The following is a 21828-nucleotide window of genomic DNA, read 5'->3' as shown; positions in this document are numbered from 1 at the left end:
GGCAGCAAAAAAAGTGAGATTAAAGGTGCCACTGTACCGCAAAATTCTGCCATGATTTAGGTAGGTGCCTAATCAGAGTATCTCCCTTCCTCAGCAAGGTATTTCTGAGCATTTTTATAGCTAGGAAAACCCTAAATCTAATGCTTAAAATTAATGAATTACATATTCACATTGAAAAGTTCAGTCAATTCACTGAATTCAACTATTTTCATAATAAAAATTAGACACTAGAATGTCATGGTTTTGGAATTCTAAACAAATACAGAGATCTCAAAATCTAAGAAAGTTTTTAAAGAAATAGTTTTGCTAAATCTCACTGGAACCTTGAAAACATTTTAGACTCTTTACTAAACTACTACAAAAAAGATGGTACTTTACAAATATGAAGCAGTTAAGCATCATAACAGCTATGAACAGTTGAGAACTGTAAACTTTTCACCAGTTTACAGGAGGGGCAACAAACCTGGAAGAGTTAAAAGACTTTCTTAAGGCCACACACCAAGCGATAGCAGAACTGGGATTAGGCCCCAGAACCAGTCAACTCTCCCCACATTTGTCCCTAAACCAGCAATTATCAACCAGAGTGCCTTGAACTCCATTCAAGGATGCTGCGGGGTGCCACAAAATGGTAGCACTGTTAGAGGCGCAAGCATGATTCACAAGACAAACCCAGAGATTCCAAATAGGAATCCATAGTGTAAAAACATACTGACCTGTTGTAGTCTGAGTTCTTTGCAGTATAAGAACTGCTGTATTACTTTTCACTTTTTTTTTTTTTTGACTACAGAGAAGTAAGAGCTAGCTAGCATTTTCCAAAGTATGCCTCTAGTCTAACAAAGGGAGCCTCAAATGTAAAAAGAGGTTGAGAACCACTGCTCTAAAACATTCTTCTTGATATGTCAGTTGTGCAAGATCACAAATAAATATTTCATCAAGCTCTATAGTGAAATATTATTTCTCTTTCATGGATAAGATGAAACAGGGTGTCCACATATTACTTGATGTAAAAAGGAAGTCTTCATAAATTCTCTCAGAAATTCAGTATCATTTAAGAAAGCTTTTCTTCAAATACTTAAGATACAATTACCTAGGCTCAAGACCATTCCTTTTGTCTGTCAGAGTTCCACTCCCCTGTGATGAAACAAAGTCATCTTCATATGAAACAACACTATCTGGAGGGCTCATGGCAGGAAGTAAAGGTCGCAGGATTGGAGACCCACCATTTGACCTTTCTTCAAGTCCTGTGAAAAAAAAAAAAGAAGGGATGGGAATGGGGAAACGAGACAGTTAACAGTAAACTCCATGTTGTCCACTTCACAGGGAATGTTTTCTGTAAGATTTAAATGATTCCACCAATAATCATCACATCATCTATACTGATATTGATTCCACTTAGAAAAAACATTTTCTGGATAGCATGATGCTTGAAAATGGAGCCGTCTCTATTCTATTTCTCTCTCAAAATAAACGTAGCAAATGCCATCAACTTGAAAAATGAAAAAAAAAAGACCAAGAGAACAGAATGTAGGGTACCTTCCTGAACAACAGTCAGCATCAAATGACTCAGAGGGCAAAGGGGTGCAACAGAATAGATGTAATTGCACTTGTATAAAGAAAGAATAGCTATGCACACAAATGGACAGAAGTGTTTTGCATGAGAAACGTCTAAAACTTACAGGTCAAGCTGACCAATTAACTTGGTCACTTAAGCAAGACATACAATCTGTTCAATATTTATTGATGTATCAGAATCGTATCTGCTAGAGAACAAAAGATTGCCACAGAGGTCTTGGTTTATTAACTGCCTTGCCTACCACATTATTTTGCAGAGCCACTGTTGAATAAAGCATATGAATAATTGAGGTTACAAATAAAGATTTACCCACTCCAAGTAACCTGCCCCTGACTATATAGCACTATTTTCACAAGTAGAGAGAATCTGGCATATATAAAGTCACTAACATTTTTTATATTAAGCAAATTGTGCATATAGTATGCATTCCATCTTTTTGGCTAAATTGCAACAAGAAGGGAATGGGATGATATGCTATTAGAACTTTGGTGCAAAGCTAGATCCTTTTGTCAGAAAAAACTCACTTAAGAAATCACATCTGCGGGGCTGGAGGGTAGATTTGGAATGGAGCTGTGGTAGGAGGATGCATACTCCCAACCACTGGCTCAGTTCTCCCTGGTGACTTCATTTGCCCCACTACATTAAAGAAACCTGAAAAGAAAGAAAAGGGGCAGGACTTACCTTTTCCTCACCAACAAGGCCCTTCTTGTACATTTAAATTGCCAAAAATATATATTTAAAAAATTAAATTAAAATAAAATTGACAAAAAAATAAATAGCCAAAAGCTGACAAAATGGTTAGCAATGCAAATACAGTGGCATTTGAAGTAAATTTTAAAGTGGCAATGCTCTGAGCCAATAGGCACACTTATAACATGAAGGTGAAAGGAACTGGGAGGAAGAGAGAAAGGTAAGTGGCTTGCCAAACAAGAAGTTGGGGAGACTTCTACAGAGAAATGATTCGGAACTGCACGAAGTGAAGTGAGCCCTCAGTCTGATTCACAAACCCAACCTGAGTTAGTCAGGTCCAACAGAACTTTGGATGTGATGAAGTATCTGAGCACACCTTACAAATCTAAAGGTATATTTAAGAATGGAAATTACCATGCATTAAAGAGAGCAAAATACTATTCATGGCCCAAATTAGGATGAATTACATTGAATAGTTAATTTTTTTTAAGAAACAACAACAAAATCACTTATCTTCTTGGATTTAAAAAACAGTAAATCACTTAAGAAGTGCAGAGAAAGTTTTAAATAGAAATGCTGCATCTTCATATTAAATGTCTAAGATGCTTGAAAACTGACTCTTTGCTAGGGAACACAACTAAAAAAAAGAAATCAACATGGAAACTGCAACTATGCACTCAAGATTCCCTATATTATTACTATTTTCCCTTACCTTTTCCATGTAGCTGGTAAGATTTTGCAAAGATGTTGATGACACTATGCGGACTTCCTTTTGCTAGTTCTTCCCATGGTCCCTTACTCTGAGTGCTACTTGTCTGTGTAAAAAGCGGCATATACTTTTCAGCCTCCTTCTGAAATTCTTTTATGGGCTCAAAAGCATTTTTTTCCCACACACAAAATTCCTTTTCTTTTAACACCTCAGCTGTCTTCAAGGGAGATTGTCTACTCTGGCCTCCATCCTCCTCAGAAAGACTCCCTTCACTTAGAAGAGGTCCTTCACTGATTGAATCTATGCTAGAATCACGAGGAATTATGACTTTGTTTTGACCATAAGGCTGTTTTTCACAACCAGGGGAGTCAGTTGACCTCTTTGATAAATGTCCTAGGATTCCTTCAGGTCTTTGATTGGCTGGGGACCTCATCCCAAGGCTGACTGCGGCTGTATGAGGCCTGATAGTTTCAGGAAGCTTTTTAAATTCACTTAGGTTGCCCACTCCAGGAAGGTTATCATCAAAGCTTGTATGAGACACACAGGTACCCAACATTTTCTGAATTCTGGCTGAGAAAACATCTTCATTATCTTCTCTCACAGGAGGACTCACAACTTTAGCCCACCGCCCATCATCCAGATTGCCTTGGTGAAGGAGTTCATGCTCAGTGTTCCAGACAGAGCCATAATTAATGCCAGCCCCAGCTAACTTCTTGGTTTCACTTTCAATCCTACTAGAGAGGGAAGCAGCCGTAGCCTTCAGAGCTTCAATGCGTTCCAATTTACTCCTGTATTGACTACTGGCTGGTTTTGCTAAGAGATCTTGCTGTGCAGAAGATGAATTCAGGTAAGGCTGAGATGTCAGTGTCAGGGATCCCATAGCAGCATTATGATTCCTCCTGGGTGATGGTGCCGTGTCAAAGTCCTTTTGCAAAAGGCCCATCTGCTCCAAGCTCAAAAGCTGGGAGAACAGACCTCCACTCGAGCCTGCAAAAGGCTGTGGTTGCGAAAACTGGACTCGTGGGCTCAATCTGTCTGGTTGTATCCAAGTAGGGTCCATCAAATCATTTCTGAAATTAAAAAAGACAACTTATCTATCTGTAATTTACAATTACTAACAGCTGATGTGAACATATATCTTTATAACAGCCAATTAAAAAAAAAAACACCAGACACAATGTTTAGTTTTTTGGAAATAAATGCTAAACATACCAAAATAAGAAAAAAGTACTATAGTCATATAAACTATACACTACATACTTATTAAATTAAGATGCTTTCCTAAATTCTATTGTGTTGTACCAAGCAACATATCTTAGTAAGAAAAACACGCTTTTCCCTAAGGCTTCAGGGAGCCTTTCAGACATTATTTATACTTTCTTTGCAAGTCCTGTGATCAATTCTACCCTGCCCAGAGAATACTCTACAGCAGTGGTTCTCAACCTTTTTATATTAGGACCTATTTGTAAACATAGATGGCCAGTTCTGACCCAGTACCTCTCACTCCTGCCCTGCTCCCAGCCCTCCAGTGTGTGGGAGAAGGGGTGGGTGTATGGGGACCCCAAGTGGCCCCTTGCAGGCTGGAACTCTACCAGCCTTCAAAAGTAAAAGCAGTGTTTTCCTGTGTTTTTCTCCTTTAAAGGAGAATTAATTTTTAAACATTTGTTCATGACCCTTTCATATATCCTCGCAACCCACTTCTGGGTCGTGACCCACAGGCTGAGAAACGCTGCACTTGCTTGCATTACTCTTCCCTACAGGTCATGGTAACCATAACTCAGGACAAGAAGCAGATACATTTTAGAGGAAACTAGCAGCACACTCATAAATGTATGAAATTTCTTAATAGATATACCCAATTATGATGATTCTCTTTCAAATGTTCTTTTAGAACTGCTTTCACTAACGTTACTGGTACATAGCTGAGTGTCAGGATATCAAAGAAAGCCACCAGCACAGTCCTGTTTCTCAACATACTACATAGCTCTCCAAAGAACTGATAGCAAGGGTCAGCAATCTTTACAAATGGCAGGCTACAACTTGACAGCCCACAGTAACAGTTGGGTTACAATCTCCCAAAAATGCCCCAGTACTCCCTGCTCTCTTGTGACCCCCTCACCACTCCTCTCCCCCAAAACATACAATCTTCACCTAGTGCTGCAGATTCTCATAGTCAGGGACAAAAGCAGAGAACAGGTACAACTACTGTCTCAGCAGGGATAGCATAGGAAAAAAGTGGACAACAGCACAGGTGTGCACCAGTACCAATGGCATACAGCAGAACCCTGTGGATGCTCCCTCTGTAGCCCCTGGAATTGTGTCAGTGATCCAGCCACCAACCACAGGGGAATCCAAGTTCTTTAGGGGCTGGATCAAGCACGTGGGCCGCAGGCTGCCAACCCCTGATTTATGGAGCCATTTTAGCCTCGGTTCTCTCCTGTTATTAACATTCATGCTTATTTTTGCCTTTGGTATGACTAATGTACACATTGTGGTAGTACAGGAATTGTTATTTTATCCAGTCCTTTGCAGCAATATTAGTGTACTATCCAAACTATTACAACTTGATCTTCCTAACATTATAACTAAATTTTTTCCTGCCTAGAGAAACTGAATTTTAATCTGACCAAGTTAAACCCAAGATACTAACCTATGTGTTATACAATGTAACACAGGTCAGCAATGTTTTCAACAAGGGTGAGAGCAGGGGAGGGGGGAATTGTGTGACCAGAATGACCCAATTCAGTTCAGAGCGAGTCAAACATTAGGACCCAGCTACTGCCATGGCTTCTCCCTGACACTCAGCTGCAGTGTGGTGCTGCAAAAGCCCCCTACTTCCATAGTCCATGCTGCCAAAGACAGAGCTACCCCACTGCCAGAGTCCCAGGAAGCTGACTGAGGTGCAATACAGGGAGAGCCCACTTCTGCAGAACCCTAGGCAGGTCATTGCCAAGCAGCAGAAGTAGAGGCCCCCACTTCTGAATGTCATAAAAACTCCAGCCCTGTAAGCCGGATACAAAGCCTTCACAGGCCAGATCCAGCCCAGAAGCTGTCGCTTGCTAATTCCTGCTCCATAAGAAATATCATATGAAATTAAAGACCAAATTATAGTTCCTGTGAATAAGGGGACAAAGTTAAGGATGGGCTAAGCAGCCTTAATGATAATTTTCTCATTTTTGCATATTTAATTATGCATCTAGAACATTCTTATTATAAGTCTGATTTATTAAAAGTGATATGTATTAGTTTAAGCATCCAGAAAAGAAGAGCTCACAATCTAAACTAGACATACTATATAACAAATGACCAGACAAAGGCCAGGTTTAAAACACTGCAGTCTTCCTTTTGCTGCTTTTAAATGTTAGCAGATTATCAAAACAGCTTCAGGGAAGAACAATGTTTTAAGGAGAGTATCTGAAAAGTAATAGAAGACTGCTTGTTACACAACAGGAAGAGAAAGAATTCCAAATATAGAGACAATGCTGGAAAGATATAAACTGAGCATTTCGTAGGAAGCAGGTAGAAAAAAAAACGTAAGATGGGAGGTAAGAAAAAGCTAGACCAGGGATGTAAGACAAAGCAGAATTGTATGGAGTTCCAAAAAAAAAGTCTAAACCCAAAACAAAGGTAAGAAGAAAACAAAAGAATGACTAAGCAGCAGATGTGTGTAGATGACTATTTATTCTTATATAGAAAAAAAGGACTGCATCTCTCCAACATATTCAGAAGATCAATGGCAGCTGTCAATTATCTTTCAAAATGCTATTTATAGATTACATGATGGAGGCAGATTGGCAACTAATATCTACATAACCTTTAGTGCATCAGCTTCTATAATACCACAAAACAAAATGGTAATTCTCCATTTTAAATAATCCTACTTACATAAAACAATTTTACAATCACTATAAAGGTAATGGTTCTCTATAGAAAATAATGAACTTCTACAAGTCAAAGACACTATTTTTGTATTTTTCCAAGTGTCCCTACCTACTTACCTTACAAGAGGCTGCGACGGTTCTGACAGGGACATATCACTACTGGAGGATGCACTAGGAGGACGTTCTTGTGCTTTGTTTTCTTTGTCCGATTCCCCAGATGGCTGATATCCTGGTCTGGCCTAGAAATGAAAACACCACCAAAAGTTGAACTTTATTAAAGTGTTCAAGCAACTTGGAAGCTTAAGTCTCATTAAAAGTCAAAAGGGACTTGCTTTAGTATTATACTCCAAGGAATTCTTTACTAATATGCATAAAGAGAAAAGAATTTTTCAGGTTTCTCTCTCAACAAAACAGACTAGAAATAAGCTTTGTTCATAGACAAATAGAAACCAAATTAACACTGATGTTGTCTGCTATGACCATTTTTAAATACTCAGTCTCTGACTACCACCAATTAAATATTCTCAGTGGTCACAGATAACCCCTTAGTTGACAGAAGTCTGAGTCAAAGCCCTTCTTCATTCAGATGCTGAGGTTTGTTAAATGCATTTCTCTGGTCAATCTATAAGTAACGCATCAGCTACTGTTTATAACCGAGACACCTGTTTTCCATTAACCTTTACAGTGGGTCTTCCTGTGATGGACAGCAGTCTCTTGCAAGGAAGTTCTGTTGTTGTAGGACCTACCTCCACCACATCCAGCTAATGAACAAACCAAAGGTACAGCTTTTAGTATACACCACTGTTTTCACAGATTTGATTTCTTCCTCTAACAACAAGCTGAAAAGGACAAGTCAGAGCATTCTTAAAATATTCTACCCTCTGTTATGTTTGATTTCAAAGTACTGAGACAGTGAAACACCCATACCTGCATTTCCTGAACAGCAGCAAGCTTAGATGGCTCCTCTAACAAAGTCTGTTCCAGCAACAATTTAGAATAGGTTTCTTGTAATCGCCTAGCTGCTGAAGGTTCAGGAGGTGGCACATTCTTTGCTTTAGCAAAAGCCTCCCTCTGTTTCCTGTAAAGCTCTTGAAGTCTTTTGTTCTTTTGTTCTGTTGCTTCCTTCTGTGCCTTCTTTTCTTCATTCTGCCGTCTCTTCCTCTCTTCTTGCTGTCTAATAATGTACTGGCGAACCTCATCTGTATCATAGTGACGCTTTTTGGAGATAACTTGAGGCTCTTCACAGGAAGCTAGCTTGTCTGGTTTTCTTTTGGTTGGACTGTGGCTCCTGGCACCTTGAGTAGGCAAAACAAATTTCTGGCTCTGCTTTTCACCATCTTTCTCCTGCTTTGTACTCTGAGTCATGGAGTCCAACTGCAGGTCATCAAGAATTCCACGTATCTCCACAGGTAGAAAATCCTTATTTAATGAGCTGTGATCATCTTGTTTACTCTCTGGAAGAGTATTTTCCAATTTCTTGAGGTTATTCTCAGACCGCACTTTACTCCTTGACCGTTCTGAACTTCTCGAACAGGTTTTATTGGTAACATCCAGCCTGGGATCTGAGCTTGTCCTTCCAATACAGCCTGCTAAAGAACAGAGGTATTGCATTTAAGAATTTTGACTGGAGAAGAGGAGATTTCATTTTAAAACAATTTATACAGTTTTATGTAAAAAAAATTTAACCATTTTTTTTTTTTAAAGGTAAAGCTAAAATTTTGGAGGTACAAACCACCAGAGAAATATCTACAAATATTTTCAGGCACAGAACCAAAAGAGTCCAGTACTTAAAAAACCCTTAAGGTATTACTAATTGGAAACAATCAGGCATTGGATTATAGCCATCAAACCTGTAGAAAGTCCATCTCTCTGCTTCATAGAAAAGAAAAACCCTGAAGTGTGGAGTTCCTTCTTTCCTAGAACAGAATGGTTTAGGAAAGGACGCAGATGAACTGATGGACTAGTTCAGGTGTCAGTAACCTACAGCCTAAAGGCGGTATCTGTCCTGCCAAAATTTTTTTTCTGGCCCTCAAAGTTGGGATGTAGCCAGAAAAACCGGTGGGGGGTGAGGACATAAGCAGTAGCCTGCTGTAAAACCAAGTCACATTTATTCAGTCAGCCCTTGCTAAAAGGTTGCCAATCCCTAAACTAAGTTTAATTGAAACAAAATTGACAAAAATGTTTAGAGGGTCTCAACACTACGTTCTCTCTGTGAAAATGCTATGTTAGAAGAATAAGCCATTACAGGATTCACTTTGGTTACCTTCTTGGCTAATGCAGTAGTGAATAAAAGTGAATAAAAAGAAAGTGTTATGAATGAGGTACTGTAAAATAAATTCCAAAAGGGGCTGGGAGGAGGGGATTCTTTGACACTAAGAATCCATCAAAAAGGGAATCCTGTAACAGATGCAGTAACCCAGGTAGCCTTCAGAATCCAGCTTTCTTAGAGGAAAAAACTGAACATCACTGGAGCAGAAGTGATATTCACAGACTGCAGCAAGGTACAGGATGAAAGTCCAGAACGTTTCAAAAGCAGGACCTAGTCAAAGATCTTGGATATAGAAGCCTTTGCCAGGTTGATATTGCAATGAGTTGCCCAAACTGAAAATCTTTTCTGTTTAGAAGAGTAAGCTTTCCTCAAAGAGAGATTCCTTCTTTAGAACAGAAATTCTTCCACCTGTAGGGAGCACTTTTTGTCATAAGTGCTGAAGCAGACCAGATCCAGACTGTCAGAGGGTCTGAACAGACATCTGCATAAAGGTTTGTCAGCTCTACACTGGTAAAAATAAAATCTTGTTGAGGATTAAAACATGGCACAACCAGAGAGGGCTGATGCCTCCTGGCCTGCATATAAAGTACATTGCAAACATGTTATATGGCAAATATATTATTGGTTAGAACCTATAGCATGGAATTCCAAAAAACAGACTGGGAAGCAGGTGATCACTTATAACATAAGGACATTTATGTGAAAAAAATCAAGTCCTTCTGATAGCATCTAGCATTTCAAATGCATTTGTGACTTCAAGGGAAAAGTTGAGAAGGGTAGCCTCTTCAAATGTTCTGAGGGGTATATCAACCCATTCAGTGCTCATACAGGAAGTGATAGGGTTACAATTCTCATGTTAACTTAATGCCACTTGAAACACCACACAAACATTAACCAGACCTGTAATGGGCACAACTGAAGTCTGGCAAGCAGCATCTTACAAGTATACCTTGTCTTGTGACCTAGATGTCTGAGACAGCTCTGTATTCTGCCTGCTGGATTAAACTTGATACTAGCAACTATCAACCGAAGAAATCTGTTTGAGAAGATAGGTCTTCATCAGTTTGGCAGCAGTTATGGATCCTATGAATTCAATCATCAGTAATTGGATGAGACTCTCTCATAGCTCACCGAAATGACCAGCATGAATAAGAAAAAGAAACAGAATAAGGCTGTGGTAATCTCTTGCCAGCCTTCTAGATATGGGTGGTTCATCTGTTCAGGCGTGCTGAGTAGGTGCATTTTGCAAGACACTCAGTGGAGTAGATAAACTGAATAGTTCTTGTGCTGCCAGTGACTTGGCCAATTGTGAATTACAGATGCTTTCTACAGGTCACATAAATAACATTAAGGAAGTATATTTGTCCTCTAAACTTAAAGCCATGACTAAACAATATTGAGCCTGAAAGGAATGGATAAAGAAAAACATTACTATCTTGATTCTAAAGCAAAGTAAGCATTTGTTCAGTCTTCTCAGGTCTAGGATAGGACAAAGTTCTGCTCCCCTTTCCTTTCTTTTTTTATTTTTATTTTTTAGATAAGGAAATATGTATAGAAGTGTCCTTTTCTATACTCCATACACATCCATAATTTCTGGATAGCCAACCATGGTGAGGCAAGTCATAAACAGAAGAATAGGAAAGATGTTTCCAAGAACTGAAGTTGGATGGGACATCCATGAATTACAATATACATTCATCTTCCACTGTTACTGCAGACCAGGCCACATGGAACAGGGCACTAAAGCATGCAAAAGTAAGAGTTGTCTTGAATCAAAGTAAGGCTCTTCATCCTCATGTCAAAACTTGCTGCCTGGAAACAAATGTGGGTACAGGAAGATGACAGACTTCTGACCAGTCTAGGATTCTTCCCAGATGGATATTCAAAGGTGCATTTTGGAGATATAGTCATTTTCTGCCTAAAACTCAAAATGGCTTGCTATTTCCTGTTTGATGCCCAAGGAAAGTAGCATAGCAACTCTGAAGGAATGCAATGTGGTATTGGTATCTTTGTTCTAGTCCTCTGAAGGAAAAGTCCTCAGTACTGTTTTGCAACTCCTTACGGATATTTCAGGCTCATAGCTATGAAGCCCTGTGTAATGCTCAAGATGACTGTGTAGGCTTATAGTAATGTTTTGTCTAAGAACTGGCCTTCTCTTTAATGAAGGCTTCCAACTCCTATCTGGCATCCTGAATAAGAAAGGAAACTACAAGTTGGGCATGATTTGAAACCTGAAGACTCCAAGGGTACATCTACACAAGACGCGTTAATGAGCATTAGCCTAATTTAATGAACATTAAGGTGCATGTCTACACATGGGCACCCTTAATATGCATTAAAAATGGCGAAATTAGGCTAATCATACCTAAATTTCATACCTGTTAGTGCTGGTATCAAATTTAGGTGCAATTAGTTAAAGCACATTAATACATGTGTAGATGCAACCTGGCACTAACTTTAGTGTCAAGTCTGCCCAGCCACTAGGGGCACATGGCAGGGCTGCAGGGACTTGGCAATAACTTCAGGTCCAAGTCTCTGCATGTGTAGACACCTTCCAAAAATCACTCCATGTGCATTAAATGTAGTCATGCTTAGATGCATGAGTAGATATGCCCCCATTTTGGTGCAAGTAGAGGTGCAAAGTAAAGGGGCAAAATAAAGTTGTGGAGTTTTTTTTCTTTTTTCCCCCCTTTTTAAAAAACAGTCTAGATGGGGGAAAATAAAACAGGGGGGAAAAAAATGGTAGGAGGCAATTTTAGGCCCAACTGAGTTAGAAGAGAAAAATGCTAAAGGAGACAGACACTACTAAACAAAAGTCTTGCTGCTTTGGGTGAAAACAGATGTAGCCATATTGCCCCTCAGGTTCTTGAGCAGGAGATAAAAGCACATGGAAGACGCAAGTACAACCCTCACAGAAACTGCTGTTCAAATGGCTGACCTGCTTCACATGAACCTCAGGTACATGGTCAGTGGAATTCACAAGAACACAATCTAAGAATAGCAATTTTCAAGCCAAATTCAGAAAATAAAAAAGTTATAGGGGATAAAAATAAGGTTTTAGGGGGGCACTGACATATCAGTTGGCTATCGGATTGGCACCAATAAAAGGAGAAATGACATTATTGGCTATCAGCTTTTTTTGGTCGTTGTATCCAATAATTACAGCCACTTACACAGAGCACCCTAGCAAACACAGTACAGTCCCCACATCCCACTGCTGGCCTGAGGTCGCAACAGACTACAGGTGCGGGTGAACAGCAGGAGGGGAAGGGGGCACAGGGCACAACACAGCAACAAAAGGACCACTACTGGCTCCTGCTGCCACTGCCATGGCAACGCTGTGTGCACAGCAGAGGTCTGAGCACCAGGGCTGCTGTGGAGATGTTGAGCTGTGTGTGGACACAGTAAGGCAGTGAGTGAGGGACCTTCCACTCTGCCAGGTATGAGGCGCCCTTGCAAAAGCGGCTTCCCCCCAGTGACTGCGGAAGCCTGGCTGTGTGGGGCCCACTGGCGCTGAGGTAGCAGTGTACTTTGGGGCTCTAAATGCGCCCGGTGCAGCTGTCCGCACAAGAAGCAGGGGGCGGAAGGAGCGCACATGTGCTATAAATGCAAAACAAACAAAAGAAAGGTTTATTTATGTCAGTACTTTAAAATGCCTTGCCCTATTACTACAAATCCATTACCAGATAGGGATTGGCCAATATCGTTAGTTAATCATCACCCAAGAAAATCTTTATTGGTGCACTCCTATAAGGTTTTGTAACAGAATCTGGTTGAGCTGCATGTCCATAATACAGCACAAACCTGCTTAGTACATGCATAACTCAAACACACAAAGCTGGTAAATACATCAAAACCAAAGGAAGACTTAGTGTTAAGTACACCCCAACTTACAAGATTTAGTAGCTCTTTCCCTTCCAGTCCTGTCAGTGGACGTTGCTCTTCTGTCCTGTTGCTCCAATTTGGGTGCTGGACCCAGTATCTTTTTTACTAGCTTTTGTCCATCCCGCCAAGATGATGCATTTATCACATGGCTTCCACCTACACAAAAAATAAGAACTGCAACACTGGATGTTTGGGGTTTTTTGTCACTTTAGATTCTAATGGAAATTTAAAATTGGGTCAATTTCAGGCTCCCTACTTTACCCAGAATTTCCTAACCAGACATGCTCATTTAGCACAGCAGTAGTGTTGAACCTATGGCCAATGGGCTGAATGCAATCCACAAAGCCTGTGTGAACAGGCCATCACTGGCATGAGCTCACCAGCATGTTAGCATGGCTTCTGCTAGAGCTTCACGGGTTAGGGAGCTCAGAGAGCTTGCTGTACATGCCAGCACAGGCTCTGGCTGGACTCACTGCTTTCCTGAAACTCTGTAGCCTGCTGAATTCAGCCCAAGGGAAAAGAGGGGATACACAGCCATGGCATTCACCCCCTGGGCTCCAAAGCTGCACAAAAGCAGTGACTGCAGGCAGAGCTTGTGCTGACAACTGGTGAGCTCAGAGAGGTCACTGTGCACTAAAAGGTCCAGCAATACTTTTCTATTTGGCCCTTGGCCCATTTTTCACTCTAAGATTTGGCCTGTTTGTAAAAAAAAGGTTGAGCACCAGCATACTACAGCATACGCAGAATATACAAGCTAAATGGATAAATAAATAGAAATTGCACCCTAGCTACTCTATGTGACTGAAAACTCTAGATGCCGACCTGAAGTAAAATATTTGGAAGTTCAAGTGTAAGCTAAAGTAGTCCTTCATAGACTTGTCATCTAAACCTAAAACAGGTTACTATCAACATTTTAAAACAGATGCAACAGCAAAGGAGGTTCTCTTGTCCAACTTGCCACTCTCAATTACTTCTATGCCCCTTCAGATAGACAGGGCAAGGGTTTATCTTTCCATTTCAGGTCAGCTGTCTGAACTAAAAGAAGCTAACAAAGCAGAATATGAGCTGCAGTTATTTATAGTATTTGGCTGTGCTGAACAATCTGTTACTGCAGTGACCATAGGGGGAAGGGAACATCACTACAGATATGCCATTGAGCCAGCCCTGGTGCCTAGAATTTCAGCTAAAGAATAAGGAGCATTCTGTAGTTCAGCACAGAAATATCTACAGCTGGATAATACATCAGTGAGATTACTGATTGCAATTGCCTCTGTGCTATTCCTTCTTTTAGACCTAATGATGACACAAATATTTAATGAGGCATACTGTTCCATTGTTAAAGCTCTTCTAAGAGAAATTTGAAACTAGTTTTTAAAGGATCCAAAATGCAAAGCATGCATTAGAGGAGTTTTGATAATTCTACTTTCTCTGTAAGCAAGTTTACCCCCTTCCCAATTCCTGCACATGGATTCAGCAGACCAGAACAGACTAGCAGAAGACTAGCTTCCTAGCAACTATTTCAAGATACTATTAAATACGTTCAAAATTTTCAAATGCTAGCAATCACTATCATAGAGTACTGACACCCAGCTTCCCTGAATAAAGCATACTGAGTGCACAAATGCTATATTATGCCACATTAACTATATTTGCAAAGTGTCTTAGAATAATGAATTTGTACCTGTATCTCCAAGACTAATTAAAAGGGAGGGAAAAAGTTCACTAACCACATATCAATACATATAATGAAGAGAAACACACAATAATGAAGGATTAATAGCAAGGTTAAGACTGTGTATTTTTTTTTTTTTTTTACCTGTTATTATAGTGGGTCAACACTAATTATTAAATTTCCAAATGAAGTAAACAGAAAAAATGAATGGCAGGACAATATGGGGCTAGATATAGTATATAAAACTCCTTTTAGAACATTTTGTGCAACTGACCAGATTTCAGGCTGACAGTGACACTTCCATCTTTATCCCAACTCTGGACAAAACGAGGCTATGAACACACACATCTACAGAGAGAACCCTGTGTCACATGTAGTATCAGTTACCTGGTTTGGAATCTGGGCTTGATGACCGTGCCAATTTTTGGACCTTGCGCATTGGCCTGGTGCTTTTTTTCTCCTTACTCTTTTCAGTAGCTGTCTCTTTCATTGTTGAATCCTCTGAAAAGCAGCGCATAAAGAGTTAACTACCACTTCATAGGAAAGGCAGAATACACAGAAGCAAACTCGCTTCAGATTTACCATGATAAAGAGGATGCCAGAGAATGATGGCAAAGATCTCACTATGTTCTATACCAGTAATGATTACATCCATATCGGGCAGTTCTAATTCCTTTATACAAAACCAGCTAAATTGTATTCTATTGGGACTCTGAAGACAACAGCTTAGACCCCATTAATGTGCTGTTTAAGCCAAGTTATCCTTGAGGCTTTGAGTGAAATACTCCACAAATGAACATTTTCAAATCAAATATTGCTTATATAAATGCTGGAAAATGGTAATGCCATAAGCATAAGCATACCCTGAAAACTACAGCCATCGTCAGAAACTCATTTCAGGTATTAAAAGTGGTTTTAATAATCTGGCATATCTGAACTAACATTGCTTTTGGATTTCACTAAATGATATTACATTTTATAAAGCTGATAGTAATGCTTTGTCTGAACTATCAGCTCCTCCATTACTGAAATACATCATCCCCCTACTTTACATTGTGCATGATAGCACATTTATCCCTTGGCTCTAAACCAAAATGTGACAAACTGAATATCAGGTCATTCTCTTTTCTGCAAGTGTATGACTGCTGAATTTACCACAGCCTGCATCAACTGTTAGAGAATTATTCTGCATACGTTATCATTTACAACAGAATTGAGAATTAGCTCATATGCTTAATAAAAAAAAGAACGAAACGTACTAATGCAATATTATCTATGAGCTTGTCTTAAAGCTAAGAAGGGTATTCTTAAACCTATGTTTTAGCTGAAAGTGTTAAAGCATTGTTTTAAAACTCTGGAGCAGATGAAGTTATTCTTAACACTTTTAGTTAACTGAGGCAAATGCTAGAATGAGATTCAGAAACAACATCCCACAGAGTAGGATTCAATCTAAGAACTGGGCCCTAACTCAATGGAATATTGATTTTGAATACGCTATGTGCCCTAGTTACCCTAGAGTTTTAAAGCACTACATTCATGCATTTATTAACATGTTTTGCAGATACACCTTTTATATACAAGCCGTGTATGGCCACTGTCACTATGGTATGAATGTCAGTCTTCCAGAGATTATTGCAAAGAGTGTACACAAACTAGTTCTAGGGCAGGTGTGAACAATTTCATTTTTACCGCAATGAGGTGATTCTGAATTCTAAGTAAAAGTATTTAGATGAAAAATCTGTTAATTATTTCACAGCTAATCATTTTAACAACAACATACCATTCATGTGATTATTCACCCCTAATGAATAAAACATTTGAATGAGAATAGTGAGTTGCTCTGAAGGTTGTTGGGATGAGGTATTAAGGGCTCAGTTTTTTCTCTCTATACCCCACAAATATTCTTCCAGTGATGTTTCCCCCTGACAACAAAGGGGAGGAAAAGCCCCTACCTAATGACAGAAAATTCCAACCCCACTCCCACCCATCTAACAGATGTTTTATAATATTTAAACTGGCAAAATAAAGCCTGCTTATACTGAAAATTGAGCTGAAAATCTAGAGCTAGCAAAACATTAAACAAACAAAATATAAAAATACTGAGAGATTCTGCATGGTTTGTATTAATTTCTATAATTATAGAAAAAGATCATTTAAAAATGTTTCTGAGGATGCAGGTGAAATTTTCAGCTGAAAATTTTGTACCATAGAGCCTTGCAATAACATTTCAGTCCAGCTGACTGTATAGTGCATGGAGCCTTGCTGTGTATTTCTAGATGGCAGTAAAATTAAACATTAACATATGGACAGATAATATAACAACCTAAATATATATTTACAGTATGCTGCTATAGATTGTTTACTTGGAATCAGCAACTTGATATGATTTTTTTCAACTTTTGCAAGAGACACATTGCAGACAGCTGCCCTACACATGGTATTAAGAGAGACATATGGCCAAACCTGCCTATTTATTGCTCAGTTCTCTTACTGATAGAAGATTTGGGGGGGGGGGGAGGGGAGACTATGCTCTACATACCTATTTTCACATTTAAACTTCATTTATATGAAACTATTTTATTAAAAAAATCATATTTTCTTTTAAAAAATTTAAAAAGTGTCTGTTATAACAAAACTCCTATAAACATTTGAGTAAACTGAATAAAAAACATGGGTAGAAAGAAGCAAAAGCAACTTTAAGCCAAAATTTTTGGTTCCCCAAGTATGGAGCTGGACAAGAACAGGTCCAGTCCCTGGTGAAATAGTTACTACATCAAGCATGTCCTAAATTAAACGTAGCTCCTTACAATATCAAGGGGGAGTTTAGTCAAGGATCATAGACAGAACTATGATCATATGCTCCCCTATTTTTCCAAGTCATGTTTCCTATACCAATGTATCGAAGAAGGTAGGATTCTATGTCCATCCTGGGGATTCTTTTTATTCTAAAAAAAATAAATAAATAAATTTAAAAAAAAAAAGAAGGGGGGAAAAAAACAAAACAAACCGAAAAAAAAAACCAGCAGCAGGGCTGCATATAGCAGGTTTACAGCTGCCTTTAAATTATCAGAATGCCATAAGCATATGTCCAAGGACAAGCGCAAAGTCCTGCACTTAGGATGGAACAATCCCATGCACCAGTACAGGCTGGGGGTAACTGGCTAAGCAGCAGCGCTGCAGAAAAGGACCTGGAGGTTACAGTGGACAATATGCTGAATATGAGCCAACAGTGTGCCCTTGTTCCTAACAAGGCCAACAGCATACTGGGCTGTATTAATAGGAGCGTTGCCAGTAGATCGAGAGAAGTAATTATATCGCTGTACTCTGCACTAGTGAAGCCACAGCTGAAGTAGTGTGTGCAGTTTTAGGCCCCCCACTATATAAAGAATGTGGACAAGCTGGAGAGTCTAAAGAGGAGAGCAATGAAAATGGCTTGAGGGTTGGGGCACACAACTTATGAGGAGAGGCTGAGGGAACTGAGCTTATTTAGTTTGGAGAAGAGAAAACAGAGGGGATTTGATAGCAGCCTTCAACTACCTGAAGGGTGGTTCCAAAGAGGATGGAACTTGACTGCACTCAGTGGTGGCAAAAGACAGAACAAGGAGCAATGGTCCCAAGTTGCAGCAACAGAGGTTTAGGTTGGATATTAGGAAAAAAGACTCTCCACTAGATGGGTGGTGAAGCACTGGAACAAGTTACCTAGAGAGGTGGTGGAATCTCCATCCTCGGAGGTTTTTAAGGCCTGGCTGGAATGACCTAATTGGGGATGGTTCTGCTTTGAGCAGGAGATTGGACTAGGTGACTTCCTGAGGTCCCTTCCAACCCTAATTTTCTATAATTCTGTGAGAGATTTCAAGACAGAAAAAAGTCTCTTTATTGACCATGGAAACTCTATTATCCAGTGATCTTCCAATTAGCATATGACATGACCATAAAACATCAGCAGTTTGGAAGAAAATAAGTTACTTAACAGTATACACCCTCTATCTTCTCCTGCCACGGGCATAACCACAGATACCATACATGACACCACATTCCACACACAAAATAAAACTTCTTAGGATTCCCAGCTTTTCACCACTCCTCTATGTAACTACACCCTCTCAGTGCATCACAATACTGTACAAAGCACATTCACAACTAATCTGGTGAGAAAGTCTGGTAAAGAAATACTTGAAACAGAACAGAGTTAAGGATACATGGTCTGTAGTATCTGCTTGCTTTGGTAATGGTAAGATATTTAGAGTCAACTGAAGATTTTCAACCACAAACAAGAACCCATAAAAATGATTTTTCACAGAAAAATGTTAGTGATATCTTTAATGGGAAATTTCTAAGTGAAATAATCATACAAATAGTTTCAAAGTTTTCTGCTGTATCAAAAAAAGAGGGTGGGAGAATTTCTTAAATTCAGTCAGTTCTACTACCAGTAGAAGTATAAGATATGTACCATTATATAGTCCACTTTTCAAAGCTGTATGGATTTGTGTCAAATAAGCTGTACATAGCCCCCTAAATTGCTTCACAACATAATCTATGTGGATTAATAAAACTATGGCTGCTTCTTACCTGCTAACTGTAGTGCTATATCTCGATATAATTCCCTGCTGATACTGTGAAATTCATCTTCATGCCAGACCTTTCCATCAGGAGTACGAATCTTTGTCTCAGCAGGATTAAAACCTAAAGTATAAAGAACAACAAGTTGTCTAGATTTCACAGAATTCTTCAAAAACTTTAAAAAATAGCTTCCATAAACCCCTATGGAAAAAGATATCTCCATTACATCTCTAATGTAATTAAAGGTAAATTATATTAGGAAAAATAATATACTGCTAACAACTCCCACTCAGTAATCTAGTGCTTCTCAGCCCAGGTGCTGTGAGAGCCTTTTAGGGCTGCCATGCAATATTAGAACTGATGGGTGTGCAAACACCCACACCTGAGTCCCAAGAAAAAACAGATTTCAAAAAGGAATCCAGAGGGTCAAAAACAATTCTGATATACTGTGGTCTTTCTGAGTTCTCTGCAATAGAACTGCTCCTATTTTTTCCTGTAGTCAAAAAACAATTGAAAAAGTTAAGAGCTGGCATTTCCTGAGGGGTACTTTGAGTCTAAAAACATTGAGAACCACTGCACTGTATAAAGCAGAATATCATAAATGGTGCAGATAAGAGACAATTTTCCCAGCCTCTTTTTTATGGGAAAATCATTGCTCTCTCACACTTCAAATCCAGAGTACACAGTAGTAATAATTTTAAGACTTCAAAAAAACTATATGAAGACATTAATGTTTCAAAAAAGAGCTATACTACATGCCAAAAATGTGCTTCTAAGGAGTGTTTTCTAATATATTTATTCATTCTTTGGTAATCTAGAAGGGGCAGGAAGAATTGCAAAAGAATGTATCATATTTATTCAAATCCAAGATGTGCCCACCCCCCCACCCCCAAATCAGCATGGAAGGAGCTTCATCTTGGATTTGAGTACTGGCCTGGGGCAATAGGTACCTCAGCTCAGGTGTTGCACCTGGGCTTAAGGCGGAAGCCAGAGCTGAAATGACATCTGCCCCAGGCCAGAATGGTTTATTTGGCAGGGAAGGGGGCATGTGGACATGGGAAGGACAGGAGGTGACCTGCAGCCAGCCCCACTATCCTTGCCCTCCATGCCTTTGTCCATCCCCTGCCTCCCCCACCCCTTGCTCCCCTCTACCTGCACCCACCCTCCCTTATCTTCTGCTCAGGCTCCAGTCTCTCCAACTGCCATCCAGCCTGGTCAGGAGATGCTGCTGTCTCTCCCTGACCTGGTGGGCTGGGGCCAGGTTGGACCACTGTTGCTGCTGACTGCCCCAGAGCCAGACCAGAGCTGCAGGAAAAGGTAACGGGATAGAGGGCGAACAGTGAGCAGAGAACAGGGAGGGGAAGAGGAAGGGTGCAGGAGAGATGGAAGGCATTGGAGCAAGGGGCATTGAAGCAAGGGGCATGGTCTGGCCTCTCACCCTCTGCTGCTGCTTTCTCTGCCACAGCAGTGGGGTGGAAGAATTTAAAACAACCTTCTACTAATTACATTCTACACATGGAAACTTGTAACATTATAGAAAAATTAGTGAATCTTATCTAAGGGTCATCTTAACCTGAAAGTCATCTTGAATTCAGGGAAATACAGTAGATTTTCTGTAGGATTTTACTATTAGATGACAATTCCTGATTTGTGATCATATTTAAAATATTCCTGTCCTCTCCTGCAGTTCCCAAATAAGTGAACATCATGAGTTAGGCTGCTCTACAAAGCAAACTCTTCTCTCTTTGCATATAAATCAAAGCAAGATTGAAGGTTGACATACCTTTGTATGCTGGAGCAGGAGGTGCAACTGCTACTTTTCTGACTTTCGGAGTCACTGCACTCTCCACGTTTGTTACTACCACTGGTTGCTCCGCATAACCCTGAAGCTGTCCTCTGCTGCTTAATTCTTCAGAATGCTCCCACTGTTTTCTAATCCGCTCCTTCAACTTCTCCAATTTATTATCATGCTGTCTCCGCTTTAAGATTTCTAGTCTGTGGGCACTGGAAGTACTAGTGGAGGAAGGGGAAGATTCTGACAGCCGTACCCCTTTTAGTTCAGGATCCTGGGCTGTGGTACTCAGAGTTTTAGTGCCGCTCTCATCTCCTCTGGATCCATTAGTTTCCTCCTCTGATCTTGTAGGTGTTACAGCTTTAAAAAGAACCTCATTGCTCTGCAAGGCATCAATTGCTGGACGGTCATTCAAATACCTGACAACTGTCTCATCTGCAGCAGAAGAATGCGGGCTTTCAAAATCTCTGATGTGTGGGTCCCGTTCATCTCTGTTATATATCACGTGGTTTGTTCCTTCAATCTTTCCCTCTGCTTCACTACCTTCCAAGCTAGATAGCAAATGCTTGGCCTCCAGCTGGCTAGAACTGTGATAAGATGGGGAACCATATGTTTCCCTAATGTTGAAAAAAAAAATAAGTACAAGAACAGTAAAAACTACTCAAAGTGGGTTTCAAGCAACTTCGCAGTCATTACCATTTAACATTAAATACACAGTGGGCATATTTATATGTACAATTAGCGTGCCAGGGTTCATTGCTCCCAGGCATGCTGTTTGCACATGCAACTGGGACAGC

The 21828-nt window shown here is 39.8% G+C and overlaps 1 protein-coding gene across 7 annotated transcripts in view; it reads right to left on the bottom strand.

The window, feature by feature from the left end:
- CEP350 (centrosomal protein 350) overlaps window positions 1-21828 on the bottom strand; it is a 116175-nt gene that overhangs the window by 59196 nt on the left and 35151 nt on the right. For all 7 annotated transcript variants that reach the window (XM_090047668.1, XM_090047667.1, XM_090047671.1 and 4 more), the window contains 8 exons: window positions 21023-21648; window positions 19249-19362; window positions 15067-15180; window positions 13017-13163; window positions 7781-8442; window positions 6971-7092; window positions 2976-4042; window positions 1088-1241 (listed from right to left, as the gene is read on the bottom strand). In XM_090047668.1, the coding sequence (XP_089903794.1) occupies window positions 1088-1241; window positions 2976-4042; window positions 6971-7092; window positions 7781-8442; window positions 13017-13163; window positions 15067-15180; window positions 19249-19362; window positions 21023-21648 (3006 nt within the window). The remainder of the gene's footprint in view (window positions 1-1087; window positions 1242-2975; window positions 4043-6970; window positions 7093-7780; window positions 8443-13016; window positions 13164-15066; window positions 15181-19248; window positions 19363-21022; window positions 21649-21828) is intronic.

Source organism: Crocodylus siamensis, chromosome 5 (genome assembly GCF_052110815.1).
Source record: "Crocodylus siamensis isolate JL-2025a chromosome 5, ASM5211081v1, whole genome shotgun sequence".
Lineage (NCBI taxonomy): Eukaryota > Metazoa > Chordata > Crocodylia > Crocodylidae > Crocodylus > Crocodylus siamensis.
This window is presented reverse-complemented; position numbering and strand designations above follow the sequence as displayed.